The 18,730-nt window shown below is 34.3% G+C and overlaps 1 protein-coding gene across 1 annotated transcript; it reads left to right on the top strand.

Annotated features, from left to right (window-relative positions):
• Nucleotides 1-311: 311 nt before the first annotated feature.
• Nucleotides 312-18,005, top strand: Gmd (GDP-mannose 4,6 dehydratase). Its single transcript, XM_068773124.1, has 6 exons — nucleotides 312-611; nucleotides 1,048-1,242; nucleotides 11,280-11,520; nucleotides 12,552-12,784; nucleotides 14,422-14,637; nucleotides 15,170-18,005. The coding sequence occupies exons 1-6, from the start codon at nucleotides 543-545 to the stop codon at nucleotides 15,299-15,301; spliced, it is 1,086 nt and encodes a 361-aa protein (XP_068629225.1). The 5' UTR covers nucleotides 312-542; the 3' UTR covers nucleotides 15,302-18,005.
• The last annotated feature ends 725 nt before the right edge of the window (nucleotides 18,006-18,730 follow it).

The raw sequence follows: 18,730 nt of genomic DNA, 5'->3' as shown, positions 1-18,730 counted from the left end.
AATTCCATTTTCTATTTAAAACATGACAAAAAATTAATAACAAGTTTTCCATTAATTTATTCCCTTATAATTTTAACATTGTACGTAGTGACTTTATATACGTTAAAAAATCTTTAGTATTATTTCGTTCATTTCAAATATGTATTGTTTTGTTAAAATATTTAATAAGCACTTTCTATTCCAAATTTATATTTATGCATCTTTAATGTACACCTATCAAAATCGATACAGTTAAATTGATTAAACTCAAGTCGATGTTTTTGACATATTTCGTTAACAAGTTTATGTACATGGGTTTAATCATAGAACATTTGACAATAGACTGTTTTTATAATTTTAAAATTGTTTATTAGATTATTTACAAATTATACACCAACGTTTACAAAAATCTAAAATGCTGCACTCGCATATGTAGTTGTATTCGGATCCAGTCCAATTGTAAGAAAAAACTGTGTTGATAACATTATCAATCACCGGCTTGCAAAACGTAGACGTGTTTCCATAATATTTAACACCGACAAAGTAAAATAAAATAAAATACGATGTCTGGAGAATGTTCTACTGCGAATAATGACAGAAAAGTAGCTCTGATTACCGGTATTACAGGACAGGTAATTATTAATATTTTGAATTATTACAAAGATTTAAAGTAGTATAACTATTTCTCTTTAATTTGGCTTCAAGAAAAGGAATTTTATCTCTTTTTGTATTAATACTTGCATTTCTCAAAAATTATACATTTCTATCTATTATTAATAATACTATTATTTAGACACTTCCCTTGATATTACTACATCTTACTATTATTAATTTTTACTCTTACCTCTTAAACAGCTACTACAACTATAAAGCAAACTTAGCAACTCTGTTCATGTTCTACTTTTAAATTCAAACTCATATTCATATTCAGCCAGTATAGTATATCTGCATTTGCAAACAGAAAGCATATGCTCATAATAGTAATATATATTTTTTGTATTATAAATCATTCAAATGATGCATCTTACTTTTTAATGTTTTGTTTAAATCAACTTAAATTATTTTTAGGATGGTTCATACTTAGCTGAGTTTTTAATAGAAAAAGGTTATGAAGTTCATGGTATTCTGCGGCGTTCATCCTCTTTCAATACTGGTCGTATTCAGCACCTTTATGGACAACCAGCATGCCACACAGGAGGGCAAATGCATCTACATTATGGAGACCTTACAGACACTACTTGCCTTATTAGTATAATTTCCAAGGTAAGTTAACTTCCATTTTTATAATACCTTTTTAAATGTAATTTCAATTTTTTTTTAGTTAGAAGTAGAATATGAATTCATAGTTCACATTTGTATATATTCTGTAAGCCTTTGGGATTTAGACCTGGTGTTCAAACTAGATAACATTGAGAATTGCAAAGCGCAACTTACCCTTTTTCATGACATCGTTAAGGTTGTGGGAAGTCAACTGGATGCAAACCCAAGGCCAGTCATTGTGACAATCATTGGGTGAAGCCTATGCCTTTCAGTGTTCTTCTATTGGTTGACATGATGATGATGAACTCTTCTATGTAGATCTTTATGAGATATCTTTATTCTGTGATGGCAACAAATTTGTAATGTTTATCTCTAACCGCATAAAATTTCAATCTATCATTGATGTCTTTTGTTAAAACTATAGGGGTACTTTTACTTGCTGTTATAGTTTTAATGACATATTTGAGTACAATCCTGATCATGTGGTTATCTTTGTAAGTAATAAAATTGTATTGTAATAACTATGTAACATTGGGTAATTTGTTTGAGTAAGGATAATCATTTTCCTTATACATAACAGATAGTGTGACAACTAGTTTTGTCACAGAATCATCTATTTAATGTTTAGGTTTCTCAACTGTAACATGATGGAGCACATAAGATCTTTTTATGTAATATTTTACCCTGAGTAAAACTAAATATATATTTTTCATATTAATAACAAATTCACTTTAACTCGGTTGCTTTTATTATTTTACCAATCTGTCAGCAAGTAAGCAACAGTTAAAAATTATGAATTATCTTTTACCATGGCATCTAAATGCACTGATCACCAAGCAGAGGTCAAACTTTAAAATTTATGTCATATCAAGGTATTAAACATAATGGCAATGCATGTTTAACATTAATTGCATAAAAAATATTTAAAAGATTATTTTCTCTTAGTTATTAATATTCTGCTGGAAATAGCAACTGTTTAGAGATAATTGTTAGCTTAGTAGATAATGCCTGACTTACAAATACAAGTAAGATTTGGTTAGCAGCATATTTCATATAAATTAAAATACATTTCAAATCACAAATTGTGATGAAACTGGCATATCATAAGACTTTATGTAATTTGAAACACAGACAGTTCACTGCATACATAGCCCTCCAACATCCTCAAGAAAATCATCTGTCCAACTTGCAGGACAGCACTACATTACTTTTGCTTGACCACAATCTCCTCTTCAGAACCTGAAGGTCTTGTGGCCTTCTGTTCTGACTTTCATTCTTCTCCTGACCACATCATCTTAGATTCAATCTCATAGAGAAATCGAATTTACCAGCGGTAATTAAACCATGGAAAATATAACTCGCTGTTGCTAAATCTGTAAAATAAAATTGACAATATTGCTTTACTTTATTGTTTCTTATGTGAACATTCACGTATGGACAAACTCTTTCTTTAATTTTTTATATTTATTTATTATAGCACACCAATAGCATAACATAATATTAATATTTCCACATTATATAATTATAAATATTACATTTTTTTAATTATGTGGCCGATTTTTAGTGTACACAACTTTGGTCATAATTGTGTTTGCAATAACCTTAAAATATAGGTCAAAACTCTATAAATTAAAATAAAATGACTCCCATCATCACTTCCTGCGACCTTAACTATTTGTAGGTCCACATAAATGGGACGCTCACGCCACGTCTCACACTTTTTCATAGCAAACATCCGAACAGGGCCATCTCTTATAATTGACGGCGGTGATTGTTCAAAGTGCCTACGGTCGGGGACGTTTTGTATTGTATTGCTTCTGTGATGTTTATGCTGTTAGCCCTAAGGCTTTCACAGCTTCATCGGAAATGAGTTGACGGAACGGAAGGGTCTGAGAACTATAAAGGGGGACGTTTTGACAGTGTGTAGCTTATACTATGGCAACTACATGGATTTTTTCATATTAAGTTGGTTAAAAAAGAATATATTCTAACATTTTAATTTAACTATATTAGCCGGAAAAGTATTTGTATTGACTTCTAAAAGAAGAATGAGTTTACGAAAACCACTTATTAAGAAATGATAGCAAATAAATTGTTACACCAGTATAACAGATAAGCGTGTTACAAATGTGTGTTCGTAGTTTGTTATGCAAAATGATACGCCCTTTTAAAAAAAAATGTTGTTACACGCGCGCATCGGTGCAAGGTATAAAATTTCATGTTTGCTGTTGACTTTTTATGGTTGGTGTTTGAAAATCATCGCCTTCTAATTTACCCCTTTAATTGTTCATCGAGTATAGGGTAAAACAGGGTAATGGGGGTCACTTAAGCGAGAAATCAAATAAAAATTAATTATAAAACAAAATATTTATTGCAACCGCCTTTAAATATAATATAACTAATATACAATCAATTGAGATCAGTTTCAATCACTTTGGCAATCAACTTTGAAAATTATTCAAGTTTAAAAAAAAAACAGATTTGACTCCCATTGCACCGATATGAGGGTAATGGTGGTCACCCTGGGGGCAATCAGAGTCAATGAAAATCTAGCACATATCACAGACATAACCTTGAGCTGAGTCCCACCCGGTGCATTCCGAGTGAGCCCATAGACCACATGAGGTACATATGAACCATATCTCATTGTTTCTGCCGAAATCGTTAGATACTGGGCACTTGTTTCCCACATCTTTTAGCTCATCATCCTCATCATGCTGGCACAAATCGTTAGTACCAACATCAGATACAGAGGTTTCATTCGATTCTTGAAGTATTTGACATTTTACCTTTTCATGAGTCTTCTTCACTACTTTACTTTTTTTCCCTGACCTTTACCTTTCCATTTCTTATTTTCTTTCTGTGTTTCTCCTTTTTTCTTTTCTTTCTTATTTTCTTTTTCTACAAGGTTTTCTTTCAATGGCGTTGAAGTTAAAAGTGTTGCATGTTGTTTTTTTCGGCATTGTCTTGTATTAATAATACGTGTCTTCTCTGGTAACTTGATTAAATCATGCAATGTAATTTGACTTGAAGTGCTAGGATCTGATGAGTTAATCGCAGACACTGACTGTTTTGGTGTGCTCGGTACTATGGGATGAAATTCTTTTGATGTGCTCGGAACTAGTGATTATGATTCTTTCGATACATGATCATTCGTGGGAAATGGGAGTCACCCGACTCTCATTACCCACTTCTACACAAATTAAAAAAAAATGAATGAAAATAAAACTGTAACATATTAACACGCTAAGAACTACACATCACAATTTTGAATGTCTAACTAAGCACGTGTGAATGTCTTAATCGTATACTGCAAATTATTCGACACTTACCTTTTAATTTACATTGACGAAAAATTAGATCAACGGAGCGAAAAAACAAAATACAGCCATATCTCAGAAGTGCGGGCGCCAACTGGTGCGAGACTTTCGAGGCAACGCCTGGGGGCCAGGGCAGGGTAGAGGATCTCATTTACGAGTCGCTCTCGTGTACTGTTTTGTGGATGTGTGGGTGATTCTCATTACCCACTGACTCTCATTACCCTACTCTCCCCTACTCGTCTCATCGAAACGATTTTTTTCGCAATGTCGAGTAAAGATCTTTTAGAAAATCTACATCTTAGAATATTCGTTAGTCTGGAAACCTTATTTATTTTAATACACAATAGCTTGTATTAAGAAGAAATAAAAAATTCTGGGGAAATACCGTTACAAAACGATTTTTTCAAATGAAGAAGCACTGCGTATGCATTTCTCAGTTCATTGTGCGGTACAATAGTTGAAAGAACGAAAGCTATTAAAGTCTTGTGGATTTCTATAATGTCTTAATTTTATCTTTATGTGACAGTTTTTTTTTATCAATGAAATAAATTTTGTTTGTTAACAACGAATTAAAATATTTTCAAAAAATCGACACGCAACGTGGTTTTTAATTATAATTGCCTATATTGGCAGAAACAGTTTACTCTGTGTCGAGTATACTCGTCTTCGTTGGAAAATAATTTAGCAGGCAGCAAAAGTTTTTCGAACAAAATTAAACAATTAAAAGGCTAATGACATCATTTGGTGGTAACATACTTCCTATTGCATATCGAACTCATCAATAAAGATGTCTGTATAAAAGTCAATGACTTATTGATAGGTTGTACAAACATAAAATTTCACAGTACCAAGATGTCACGCGTAAAAATATTTACAAATTTCAACTGCTTATACAGGTCTATCGATTATATGTGCTTTAAAGCGAAATATAAACGGTATTCTACAGAGTTAATATTAGAGTGTGTGGGAGTCGTATATACACTGATGTCATGTCTGAATGAATAATAGGTGTAAGATTTTGTGAGCGAGCGTAGCCGACGGGCGAACTTAGTGTGCCGAATTAGTGCAGCGAGCACATGCACGCACCGGTGACGCGGGCGCAGACCTTTTGTTACTTTTGTTTCTTTTGTTTCTTTTATTTCTTTTGCGCCTTTGTTCTATTGCCCGCTTTCACTCGGTCGCAGAGCACATTGCGCCCCAGAGTCCCACGACGATTGCACGTCCTTTTTGCTCGCCCTCAAGCGCTAATAAAAATTTGTTCGTGTGTTAAATAAATTGATAAAGTGTTACAAACGTCTTTTAATAAGACACAAAACTCTTTAGAGTGTGCGTCTGAATTACACCAAATAAATCCCCCATCTCCTTTCTTCTATCGGACAACAAGACGCTCGGATTGACGGTTGAAATTTCTTCCACCCGCACTAAGCGTTTTGCTAACACTTTTATACTGAGAACAGTCAAGGAGTGGAACAATCTACCGGCGTGATTATTTCCAGACAATTATAACTTAGAAGTCTTCAAGACAAGAGTGAATAAGCTTCTTCTGGGCTAGCATGTACCATCGTATGCCTCGTCATCATCGCTTAAGATCAGGCGAGACAGAGGTCAAGGATGAAAAGGGGTGAAGGACTAATCATTTGCCAGAAAAAGCTTTAAAGATTTACTCCTCTTTCCAATCTCCTTGTATAAAGTTATTTTTTTCTATAAGAATTTGTCAGGCAAATAACTTCTGGCGGTACTTATAGACACAAAGACAAGTCTGTAAAGACAGTTGACAATAATTAATATTAGTATGTATTATGGTAATCCAAATTAAGAAACGGAAATTATTATTACCCTATTTATTATTTCTGAAACCCTTGATTTGTGAACAGGGTGTACCATACATTGACAGCAAATGGGCTATACATTCACTCCTTTAACGTTTATACACCTATTACAGATCACCGTATATAAAATAGTATACAAACTATGTTGCTAATATTACTCTTGTTTAAGAATTAAAAAGAAGAGTATATGTAAAAAATATTACATTCATAAAATAGTATAAAAATCATATTATTTTATCTGTATTTATAAAATATAAAAAAAAACATTTGCGAACAATATTGTATGTCATAGTGATAAATCTTATATCACAAGGCTGCAACAAAAAGATGTCCGTAAGATTCGGTATTAAAAAAGTTTGGACAGTAAAACATTTTAATGAACATGGTTTACACTCATTCATGACAGCCTATAGAAGCCCACTGCAAGCCATAGGCCTCTCTCATGGCTCGCGGCAATAACCGATCTTGAGCTGCCCGTATAAAGCGATTTCCTGAAACCTAACCTGATTATTTAGCGAATAATAGGCCCATGCCGCGTATACTGACTCGGAGCCACTCGAGAACCTTTCGGCCTCAAAACCGGAATACGAGGAGTGCCCTGTTTCGTACATCAAACGGCAGCTAAAGCTGGACATGCTTGGCGAATGGAATAAGAGGTACGTAGAAAGAATGAAGCCTTCATAAACACATTCCCACGTGTCACGCAAGTCTTTCGCGTACTTCGCCTAGTGCTAGTGTATTCTCAGAGTACCTTCACCGGTTTAAGGTCAAGGAGAGTCCCTCGTGCTTATGTGAACTAGGGTTGGACCAGTTCGTGCTGCATCTGGTCACCGCTTCTCCTGCATTTTCAAGGCAAATAACGGAACTGATAATAAGGTTGGAAAGATGAAAAATTAAAATGAAAAAAATCAAAGTGAAGTAATTAAAAAAGTTATAAATAAAAATAAAACAAATTAGGAAGGGTTGAGTAAGACTAAAAATTTGTATTTATTTGTATTTTAAAAGGTAATCATTATATTAAAGATCTAGAAACTAATGAAAAAAAAATGAGTATATAATTAGAACAGATAAGATAATTAAAAAAGGAGGAAAAAAATACAATTGATAAAACTGAACTGTGATGGAAGGGAAGTGGTGTGTATAAGGAGACAAGAAAGCCAGGAGAATGTAAGATATTGTGACGGAAAATAGATGATGAATGAAAGAAGCTGTGAAGAATAGTCGAGAAGGAAAATAAAAATAGGAATGTGTGAAAATCGTTTAACATAATAAAAAGACCATGTCCCTCTTTAGATAGAGGCGAACGAGAGGTGTCCAATGACGGAGGTCATTTAAAAAAAAACCTTTCGGTCTCTAACGGTCATCGGTTGCGCGTGCGATAGTTTTCGCTCCCAGAAACTACAGACGAGCGATTCTAATATATGTTTTTCTTCTTTTCTGCTAATAGATACTTACTGCAAGGTATAGGCCTTGCCCAAAGATTGCCAATCTTGCGCTGCAAGCATCGATCTACCTGATGATAGCCCTGCCCGCGCCGCCACTCAAGAACTTTTCGGTCCCAAGGGCCATCGGTTACACGAGCGATGTGCCCCGCTCACGGGATCTTAACACCATGCACGTATAGTCACGTGATGTAACGTCGCTTCTACGGATCAATAACCCGCGGACTTGTCACAGTGATGCTAATCACAATCAGTTAAATTACTTTGTATGATGCTAGTTCAAATATTATTATTCGTATAAGTTGCTGTGATCGCTGTGATTTTAAAATCGCGTCCACGGCAACTTGTATAAATAGTTAGAAATATATTATTGTATGGGTATATTTTGTAAACATCTGATCGTTGAAAAGTGATTACTGAGGGTGGAATAATAAAATAATAAATAATAAGTGGGATATACAGGATGTATGGTAGATTTATGTTTTAGAACTTAAAAAAATGTAATATTTGACGCATAGTTTTAATAAAAGCCTTGAGCAACAGTGTTGTGTTGAGTTGCACACATTTTTCAAAATGGAGTCTTGTGTTCTGCGCCACAGGCTGCAGAAAACTTGGTTCAATTGAGCTAATATCCTGACTATTATTCTCTTTTAAATTCACAAGAGTTCGGAGATTGTTATGGTAAACTCTCTCTATAAGGTAACCCCCATAAAAAGCCATCGGAGCTAAGTTGGGTGACTTCGGTGATTACAGAATACACAAAGCGAATGATTAATTTTTGCGGAAGGCTTTCCGAAGTAAATTAATCGAAGCCCTGGCCGGGTGTGCAATCGCACCATCCTGATGGATAAGCTCGCAGATTCGGCAAAGGAAAATCCGTAATCGCGGATCGACAATTCATATAGACCTGAGGAGACCCGAAAATAATTCGGTCCAATTATCCCATTCGTCGATACGGCACACAAAACTAAACCTTAGGGTGATGCAATGGTTTTTGATTTTTCAGTCGAGGGTTGCGGATTCTTGAAGACCAGTAACTGCAGGTTTGTTGACATAGCCTCTTAAGGGAAAACAAACTTCGTCGCTCCAAAAAACGAAATATACAATGCGATAACATTCCAACATCATTTGACAAAAATTTCACAAAAAAATTATTCGCTTTTTTTCAGTTCTTGAACATTTTGAATTGCGAAACCGACGGAACATGAGATCCTTTTTTGAAATTTTACACTTAGTGTATTAATAATAAAGAGGATGGGCAGCAGCGTCCTCTGCGTGACTTTATACCGCACTGCATTTGCCAACCCACCCGCCAAAATAGGAATTATGGTATATTCTTCCATCAATACCTTTGGGGGAGGCGTTGCCTTGAAGTGAACATCGCCATGAACACATTACTTTTGACCTTAACGAAAACAAATATAGACCACGTTTTTTCCGCTAATTTGTTTAATCAACACCTGATTACAATCACCTAATTCTTGTTTTAGATTTGATAAGATAACATGACCAAGCGCACTTTGTGTTGAGTCAATTGAAAAGATAAAAAAGATTTTAACACAAATGTTATTTGTGTTAACTGATAATTTAACTATGTCATACATTGAATGTGACTTAATTATTATTAAATAGGTCGTCAGTCGCGCATTATTTACGTGAATAGTTATAGACACACCGTTGTAAATTAGGGTTACTTTTAGAGATATGTTATTTTATTAACCTACCTACAACTGTTTACACTTATTGGTATAGCACTTATAGGCTATAGCGTAAGTAGGCATGAAGGAAATATAAAAATGGTGCTAACTAAAAATTGTGAAAAAAATGAAAATAAGTGAAATTAATATGAGTCAATAAACAAAATTTACCAGTGATCTAAGAGCGAAAATGAGGGAAGGAAGCCGATGAAAGGCAGATGATATAAAAGCGATGCAAAGATAGATATTGTGAACGACGAAAGGAAAGCATGAATAGGGAGAGAACGGGAAATAAAATTTTTTACTGAAAAAATGATCTTCCCAAATATATAATGTACCTACATGTATGGGACATGGAAGGGGGAACGTATGGTCCCCGTTTTCAGGGACCATATGAAGAAAACCGGACCGGACAACCGGACTTAATCTCTGTAGATGTAAGTGCTGTTAGCCCGTAGGCTTTCATAGCTTCATCTGAGCTGAGGTCACGGAGCGGGGGGGTCCGGATATAAACGGAACAATTACTTACAGGCTAAATATAAATCCATAGAAATTACAACTGTAAATCGTCCTTATCAAACTTATTAAGTATTTAAAAAAAGTGAAATTATAAGGTACATCATAAAAGAATCTCGTGTAAAACATTTATACGTAATTCCCATAATTCCACGTCAAGCCGCAATCGGCTGATAGACAGGCAGTAGCTTAACACATAAAAGTATTAACTTAAAAAAAAATCCATATGTAAAATGAGCCGTTGTTTAATTTTATAATATACTAGCTGATCCTGCAAACGTTGTTTTGCAAAAAAAAATATTAATTAACAAATAAAAATAAGGGTTTATCGTAGAGGGGTAAAAATTTAGGGTTGTATTTATTTTTGTTTGCTGTATCGTAAAGAAATAAAAACCAAAAAAATCGTCAAAAAATTAAAAAAAAATTTAAGTGTGAGCAACCCTTATCACTTAGGGGTATGGAAAATAGTTAGTAGCCGATTCTCAGACCTACTGAATACGCATATAAAATTTGGTAAAAATCGGTCGAGCCGTTTCAGAGGAGTTCAAGTTCGAACACCGTGACACGAGAATTTTATATATTAGATATTTTTATCAATTTAACTGTTTTTGTTAGCCATATGTCCATCATCCGATTATAGCTTGATATGATTTATGGGACAATTATATATACATATTTATGTGTATATATATATATATGTATAATGTTCAGAAGTTACATATATTTGCCCCAGCGATGTGCCCCGCCCACTGTTATTTCTGACTCTGATCTCCTCATTTCACCATTCTCGTCTCACAGTGAAACTCCGTGCGTCAGTTCCTCTAATTTGATTCATGATATGACAAAGAAAACAATTGTTCAATATTAAACTTTCAGAAGTAAACTTTGAACGTGTGTTAAGTATCCTAACTTCAGAAGTCAGCATCGAGAGCAGAAATACCCATAGACCACTTTCAACATTTATCTGGTTCTGATAGACATCATACAGCTACATTTTTACCATAGTACCTAAACTTAAAATTGATAAATTAAATCAAGCCAACGTTTTAGTCCTTCACTATTGCTGATAATTTTTTTTGGACCTCTGCTTTCGACTTATGAACACCTATTTCAACCATCCACGCCAGCATAGACCTCTGTGAGTCTATCATAGACCCTTGCGTGTTACATATGTACGTACGTAATCGGTCACTATTTTATAATTTATAAGTTGGTTAACTTCTTTATCTATTCCAGACACGTCCAAAAGAAATTTACAACCTGGGTGCACAATCACACGTGAAGGTATCGTTCGAGCTGAGCGAGTACACGGCGCAAGTGGACGCGTTGGGAACGCTCAGGTTACTGGAGGCGGTCCGGGTGGTAGGTCTCGAAAAGGAGACCAAGATATATCAGGCCTCGACGTCAGAACTATATGGAAAGGTTGTTGAAGTGCCACAGAATGAAAAGACCCCCTTCTATCCCAGATCGCCGTATGGTAAGCAAAGCATCATTATTACTAAAGTTTCATAGTCACGAGGTGTTGGTCACACGCTCGCGATATTAACCCTTTCCTTACCGCAGTCCGTTCCGCCGAAATGACGCCACTGAACCCGACATGTGCGCCGCGAAGTGTGCACATTGCATGGCGGTAAGCTCATGTTCGACTTTTCTCATTTGTGTTGCATATTTAAAGATTTTACTGGTATATTAATTTAAAATGGAAGTTAGGATAATTCTTAGTAATTTGTTTGGCCGTGATAAATCTTAAAACAAGGATCTACATAAAGTCCACAGTACAAGGAGGATGCTGGCTAACTCCGGCGCTGGTAACGAAAGGGTTAACGAACGCCTCCTTAAACCGCTTGTGGGTGCAATTTCGATAAATCGTCTGCTAAAATAACTAAGTTCTAATAGGCGAACGGAATATTCCTACCAAATATCAAGTCCCCAAGTCTTGGGGTTTCTGAGATATCATGATGAGTCAGTACATAAGTAGAAATGTCTTATAAATATGTATGTATGCAGTTATTAGTTATAGATTTAAAAGCTTTAATGTGGTGAATACACACATATAGCATTCAGCTTATTTACTGTCAAGAATTGTTTATTAGACCCTATCCCTAATATAGTTTCAGAAATAATTTATAAAGTAATAATATGGTGTAAAAAAGCATTTTCAAACTTCGGATTACCGCATACTAAAATTGATCAATGTTTACTGTCTGTCCCTGCAGACTTCGTACTGGCTGTTAAGTTATTGTCAAGTTATGTTAAGTCATTGATCTGTCTTGTGTTGTTGCATTACAACAGAAAAAAGTAATTAATATCACATATTTCAGAGTGATTACATATCGCTATATAAAGGTTTTTAGGCTTCGGAATCTACATTTTTGTCATACTAATTAAAAAAGATAAACAAAAGTGGCAAAAAGTAACGTATCTGTCAATGTTTTTTTTTTATTAAAAATGATTATTACTTATGTACCGTCTTTTGCGAATATAAAAACTAATCATGTTCCAAACCAGCTTGTGCCAAACTCTACGGGTACTGGATTGTAATAAACTACAGAGAAGCGTACGGCATGTTCGCATGCAATGGCGTGCTCTTCAACCACGAGAGTCCGCGGCGAGGCGAGAACTTTGTCACGAGGAAAATCACCCGCGGTGTTGCTAAGATCACGCTCGGTCTTCTGCCTTGCCTGGAGCTCGGCAACCTGGACAGCAAGAGAGACTGGGGACACGCTAAGGACTATGTTGAGGTAAGTTTTAAACTACGGGTTTCTTTTAAAAGGGCACACCTATTTTTTCGTGACACATAATGATATCAAAATTTTGCATAATCCTGAAAACTTTTTCGCAAACTACATTTTAGCAAATTACATAAATAATTTTTTTAATTTATTAAAATAATATCTACATAGAATAATTTACAATGACCACTTGTATACAGTACAAGGCGATAAATATTACAAATCGAGCTTTGGAAAGAGACAATCGTTAACTCAGTCGCACGAAATACAACGACTGACAAAATGTCACATAGGTAGTGTGGGACAGAGATAGTGCTCTACGAAGCCGATTAGCTAATTGTCTCTTTCCAAAAGTCGATGAGCAATATTTTTCGCCGGGTACTGTCAGTTATGAGAATAATTTCTGCACACGAGGTCACTGTATATAATTCTATCATAATAAATTGGGGTCTTATGGCCAATGACAGATTTGATATATTGACTGCGACTTGTAATCGTTGCAGGCTAGATTCCCGGAATACCGGCTTATAGAATTCACACTTTGTGCATTAATTACGTTGGATTGCCATTGCTCAAAAACTAGTTTTCAATAGGCAACAGCGTTCTCGGCGTACTATAATACCTCACTGCGATCGCCAACCCGCCTGCCAAGCGATGCGATTTTTAAACGGTTTTATTTAGTTCGACCCGTACGGAATTTATTTGGGTCAAAATTAGAAATTGAAATTTAAACACATTCCCGTTGTCAGATTGATCTGAAATTTGGTACACACATTTAATTTAGATGACAATACAATATAAAAAATCAATAATATTATAAATCTAAGATGGCCGCCGATACAAAATGGCGGATTACATATTTTTCCTTAACCCCCTCAATATAGGTATCAAATGAAAGGGCTACTATTAGTGAAACACGTGGACGCTGTTCCAATATGACGGACTAGGTACATATTTTTCCACAACCACCACAATATGGGTATCAAAAAACCGTTTAGCTTAAAAGTTTTTTAAATGTATTTATTGTATATATCGTCATGGATATCTTTAGGGGAGGGTGAAAAGGCGACAACAGTCAAATTGACATTCTTATAATGGCATTCTTTAATTGAAAGCTTCGATGGTTCCAAATGGAAACAGATTTGAGCCCACAAAAAACGCAGGCGGTTTTTTTCTGGTTACCTTCAAAATAAAGACTACACATACTTCATTAGCAGAGCAATTAATTGCCAAGCTCACATAGTTTTTTGTATAATATGATAAAAATAAATAATATGATTATCTTACACATTTTTAAAGTTTTTTTTAAATATCTTCTAATTTACATGATAATTCTCAGAGACATTACATGAAAGTGTATGTAATACTATACACAGTTGCCAACTAAAAAGTTACTAATCTTTTAAAGTCTAGAAAATTGTATAGTAACCTAATCTTTGTTTCTAGTGCTAACCTGTTTATAGCAATTTATAAGAGATCATCTGGAAAGGTTCTTCGCGGCAATCGATGTCTAAATAATCATTATCATTGTTATTATGTACACAAACACTTAAACATTCTTTATTTAAAAATCATATTAATTTGAACGTGACTCATACCTTATGTTTGTCATTTCACATGGTATAAATATTATTAACAATTATCAGGCGATGTGGCTGATGCTGCAACAGAAGGAGCCCGAGGACTTTGTTGTGGCGACGGGCGAGACCCACAGTGTGCGCGAGTTTGTAGAGAAGGCTTTCGCGCACGTCGGACGTAAGGTGCAGTGGCGCGGTGAGGGAGTGGACGAAACCGGACACGACTCCGAGACCGGACAGCTGCTGGTTAAAGTCAACCCTAAATATTTCCGACCCACCGAAGTAGTAAGTACCTATCTCCGTCATTTTCTCTATATCTATAACAATAGACTTATTTTCACTATTACGTAATTCATTTTATTTTAAAAGCTTTTACACCTATAACCAACCATTCTACGTATATTTGGGAGAGTACTCATTCAATTATTTTAAAAATATTGTTTACGATTTTTGCTAAATTAAAGTTTTTGTATTTTTACAATATTCATTTATGGTAGTAATTATTTCCAATAACATTGCAACACCGCGTGAGTCGGTTTTTTGATGCATTTATTTTCGTATTGATTTTCAAAATGCCGAATTAGGCAGTTTTTCATGCGTCATTTTGAGAATCGTACTTATTGTTCTGAAAAAAAGATTTTTAACAAATTTGGCTATTGTATCAACATCGTTGTGAAAACAGGACTATGACATGCTAGACATTGCTATACCTTCCACGGTGGTGTATTGAATTTTTAGCCTGATTTTTCAGAGAAGACGAGGGTAATCTTATAATGTTCTCAAATAACGGAAATTGAAAGCTATTACGTGCTTTCAGGACCTTCTCTTAGGCGATTCGAGCAAAGCGAAAGAAAAGTTAGGATGGACACCAAAGGTGACGTTTGATCAGCTGGTCAAGGATATGATGGACGCGGACTTAGAGCTGATGCGAAAGGATCCAGAAGCATAAGTGACAAAAAAGTAAAAAAAAACTGGTTAAACATTATTTATATAGTAATTTATTGAGAAAGATATTGAACGTCTAATTATTTCTATTTAGACGTATATTTAAGAAAATTTTATAGGAGCTCTGTTATTATAATTTTAATAAATTCATACTTGTCTATTATACCATTTACTCTTAGAAGTTCTCTAGGGGGAAGCGGCTTCCAAATGTCCTAGCAAATAGCAATGGGTATAAGTAAATATGTTTTATGGGCGCCAAAGGTAGAGAAATCAGTCAATTGGGTTTTTATCTGGTTTTTTCTGTAACATTTGCAATTCTCTGGTGTTTGAGGAGCCAGGACATAGATGGCGTTTAGTCAAAACCTCATTTATAGGAAGAGAAGGTCAAGGAAACCCTCGAGAGCCTCGGTTCGGGTCACTACTTAATTTTAACCAGATTTGTAAGCCTCCGAGCTTGATTAATGCAGGCGCTCTTTGGAATGACCGGACGCAAAGGCCTCCGAGTGGGGCGCAAATGTGGGATACACCGTTATAAGTTACTAAGATATTGAATAAAATTAAAAAAAAACAAGAAACTATTATTTGAACATCAACATAAATTTGTAATAAATTAATTTTAATAATATATCAATTGTGAGCATAAAATATGTAGATGCATTTTTAATGTAAAATATTTATAAATATGTAAACCATATTGTATATATGTACAGTTAAGCATATTAAAGTGAGCACAAAATATGTAATTGTATGTATATAAGTTAAATATATTTAGTAGTAAACATATAACAATCTTAATTCCATATATTGAATTGATTTTTGACTTAACATGTTATACATATAAGAGACCATTCATCATTTCAGTGCTAGTATGTTCACTGCTGGACTTGGATGTAACCTGTAGATTTTCATCTGTTAGAAATGGCTTTCTTCTAGTTACATTAATAAAGTCCACTTATAGTTTAATAATATTACTTTTTAAATTAATTTGGTAAATAGAAGGTATGGACTTTATTTTAAGTAAATTACGTACTGGCAACATATATAAATATGGCAGGGTTTTAATGTTTTATAATTACAACAATAAATTTGAATTTAGAACGCTTTAATTGTGAATAATTTTTTAATAAATTTAAGTGTGTAAAATGGTGGCCCGCCGACAGCAAAAATAATACTCTCGTACATTCGAAAAATATTGAATTCTATTCCAGAATAAAACCAAAAAAAATTAATTACCTTACTACCTTACTACCTTCTGGCGGCCGGCTCGCCATCAGTTCACGATTTGCCCGAGTGGCCCCTAGTCTGTGCAACCATGATCTACGTAATATGACAAATAGGAATTTGTTGGTCACTATTGTTTTAAGGGTTGAAAAATGTTTCCATTGTCATAACAGTTTGCTTATATTTCTCCACTTTTTATAAGCGGTTTTTGCATCCATTTTCCGATGACTTTAGGTTATGTCAATTGAAGTTGGTCGTCCCACGCTATGCTCGCAAGGCTCCACTTTAGAACTTTGGTTCATAGTGCATCTGAAAGAACTCATCATCTTTTCTCCCTCTGCCATAAGAGACAAGTTAGACCTAAGCCCATATAAGCATTGTAATGTTAGGTTACATTTTTAATGTTACTTTACATAGTTTAATTTCGAATTATTAATTTCGTATGTAATCAATTACAAATATGTACCCTTGTGCAATTGTGGGCTTTTTATCTGATGTCTCTCTTTCATATCTAGTAAAACACTGGTGTATCTCAACCTTACACCAGTGTTTTACAAAAACATGAAAAAAGATTTTAACTTTTATTTTAAAACTAAACTAATAATTAAAGTTTGTTATAAATAATAGCTATGCCCGGTATATATAATTGTTTAATACTATGGCCAGTATGACACAGTTAATTGATCTGTAATTTTAATTATATCTATAGACATGACTAAGATAGGTGTGGGCGAAGTGGACTCTTTCCTTTTGGCCCTCTTTCTCGTAATCAATGACCTAGCGAGGATCCTGAAATTTACCAAAGGCGACTAATTGATTTGATTATATTTACGCTCTAAATATAACGTCACAAATTTAGAAGGGGAACACCCTCTTACGAAGTCGAACGATATCTCAATTTAACTGCAAGGCCCCTTTATTTACAAAAGTGTCTGTAGGTTCAAAGCCTGTTTAAAAGGGTGTATCTTAGAATATATCAAGAAAACGACACTGTCTATGTCTATATTATAGTGTTACCGAAACAGCTGTACCGCGCCTTAGGTGTAAACGCGGTGAAAGTAGGGGGAGTATATGCCGCTCTTTTTCCACGCCCCCCACCTAGCCATGCTTTCTTAAAGCACGATATCGGTGCCACTATAAACATCGCTGCGTCTTTATAGAATAAATATTTATGCATATATATTGTATCATAATGTTGGAATATCAATACCAGGGATAGGCAAATAATGTTACAAAAGTGTGAACTTAAAAAATAATTAAGAAAGTTAGGTTTTGAAGCAATTCTTCGAAATCGAAGAGGATTTAAAGTTATTAAAAAGCGATCTTAGGTTCTTTTTTAATATACATTATCTTTATATTATGTCTATATGATATAATTGCTGTTATTGTCTGTATTTAAACTTATTTAAAAAAATACAAGCTATATAAAGCACAGCCTTAGGCATGTTTATATTTAAAATGGCTTTTTGAATTAATTTTGTTTTACTTAGTTCGTTTGCATAACAAATTTGCTTATCCCTTGTCTAAATAATGCGAATTCAATTATTTACATATATATATATATATTCTGTATGTTCCTGTAAACTTAATATAAAAATTAATAATATAATTTTGCATTTCACATGCACATTCCACAAGGATTTGTATTTCAGTACATTATTTATTTTTGTCTCTGTAATTAAATAAATAATTTATATATAAAGAAGTTTTATTTATTGGAAAAATATTTTATTTTGCAGTGTTTATGTAGTCACCTGAAATGTGCAAACAGCTCTCAGTTACTTTCACGTGACCATCATTGTTACTTGATTTTTTTACATTAATAATAAAATTTTACTTGCATAAAATTTTATTGTTAATGTATATATGTCATGGCTTACACTTAACTCTAAAATCACCAAAACATTTAATAACTTAAATAGAAGTCATTATAAAAATATGAAAATCTAAGGATAAGCAAAAACACCATTTTTCTCCAGGCTTTTCTGTTTCTGGGTGATGTTATTCGCTAGTCTTTTTGCTTTCTTTTTTGACAGTCCAAGGAATAGATGACCTTTATGCCTTCTATGCAATGTGGGCTATAAAAGATAACCTACATTTTTATGTACAAACGAAGTGCAGTGTTTGTACTGTGCAAATAACAGATGTATGTAAACGCGTCCTTACTTCATCGCTTACCAAAGAAATCTGTTAGGCATCACTCTGCCCATAA

This window comes from Battus philenor, unplaced genomic scaffold (genome assembly GCF_028537555.1).
Source record: "Battus philenor isolate CCGP_79_NKW_IND1 unplaced genomic scaffold, ilBatPhil1.0.hap1 SCAF_11, whole genome shotgun sequence".
Classification (NCBI taxonomy): domain Eukaryota; kingdom Metazoa; phylum Arthropoda; class Insecta; order Lepidoptera; family Papilionidae; genus Battus; species Battus philenor.
This window is presented reverse-complemented; position numbering and strand designations above follow the sequence as displayed.

Excerpts from the sequence above, each read along its gene's own strand:
- Gmd (XM_068773124.1), top strand. The coding sequence starts at position 543 with ATGTCTGGAGAATGTTCTACTGCGAATAATGACAGAAAAGTAGCTCTG. Across the intron at positions 612-1,047 it reads TTACCGGTATTACAGGACAG|GATGGTTCATACTTAGCTGA; the intron begins GTAATTATTAAT and ends AATTATTTTTAG. Across the intron at positions 14,638-15,169 it reads ATTTCCGACCCACCGAAGTA|GACCTTCTCTTAGGCGATTC; the intron begins GTAAGTACCTAT and ends ACGTGCTTTCAG.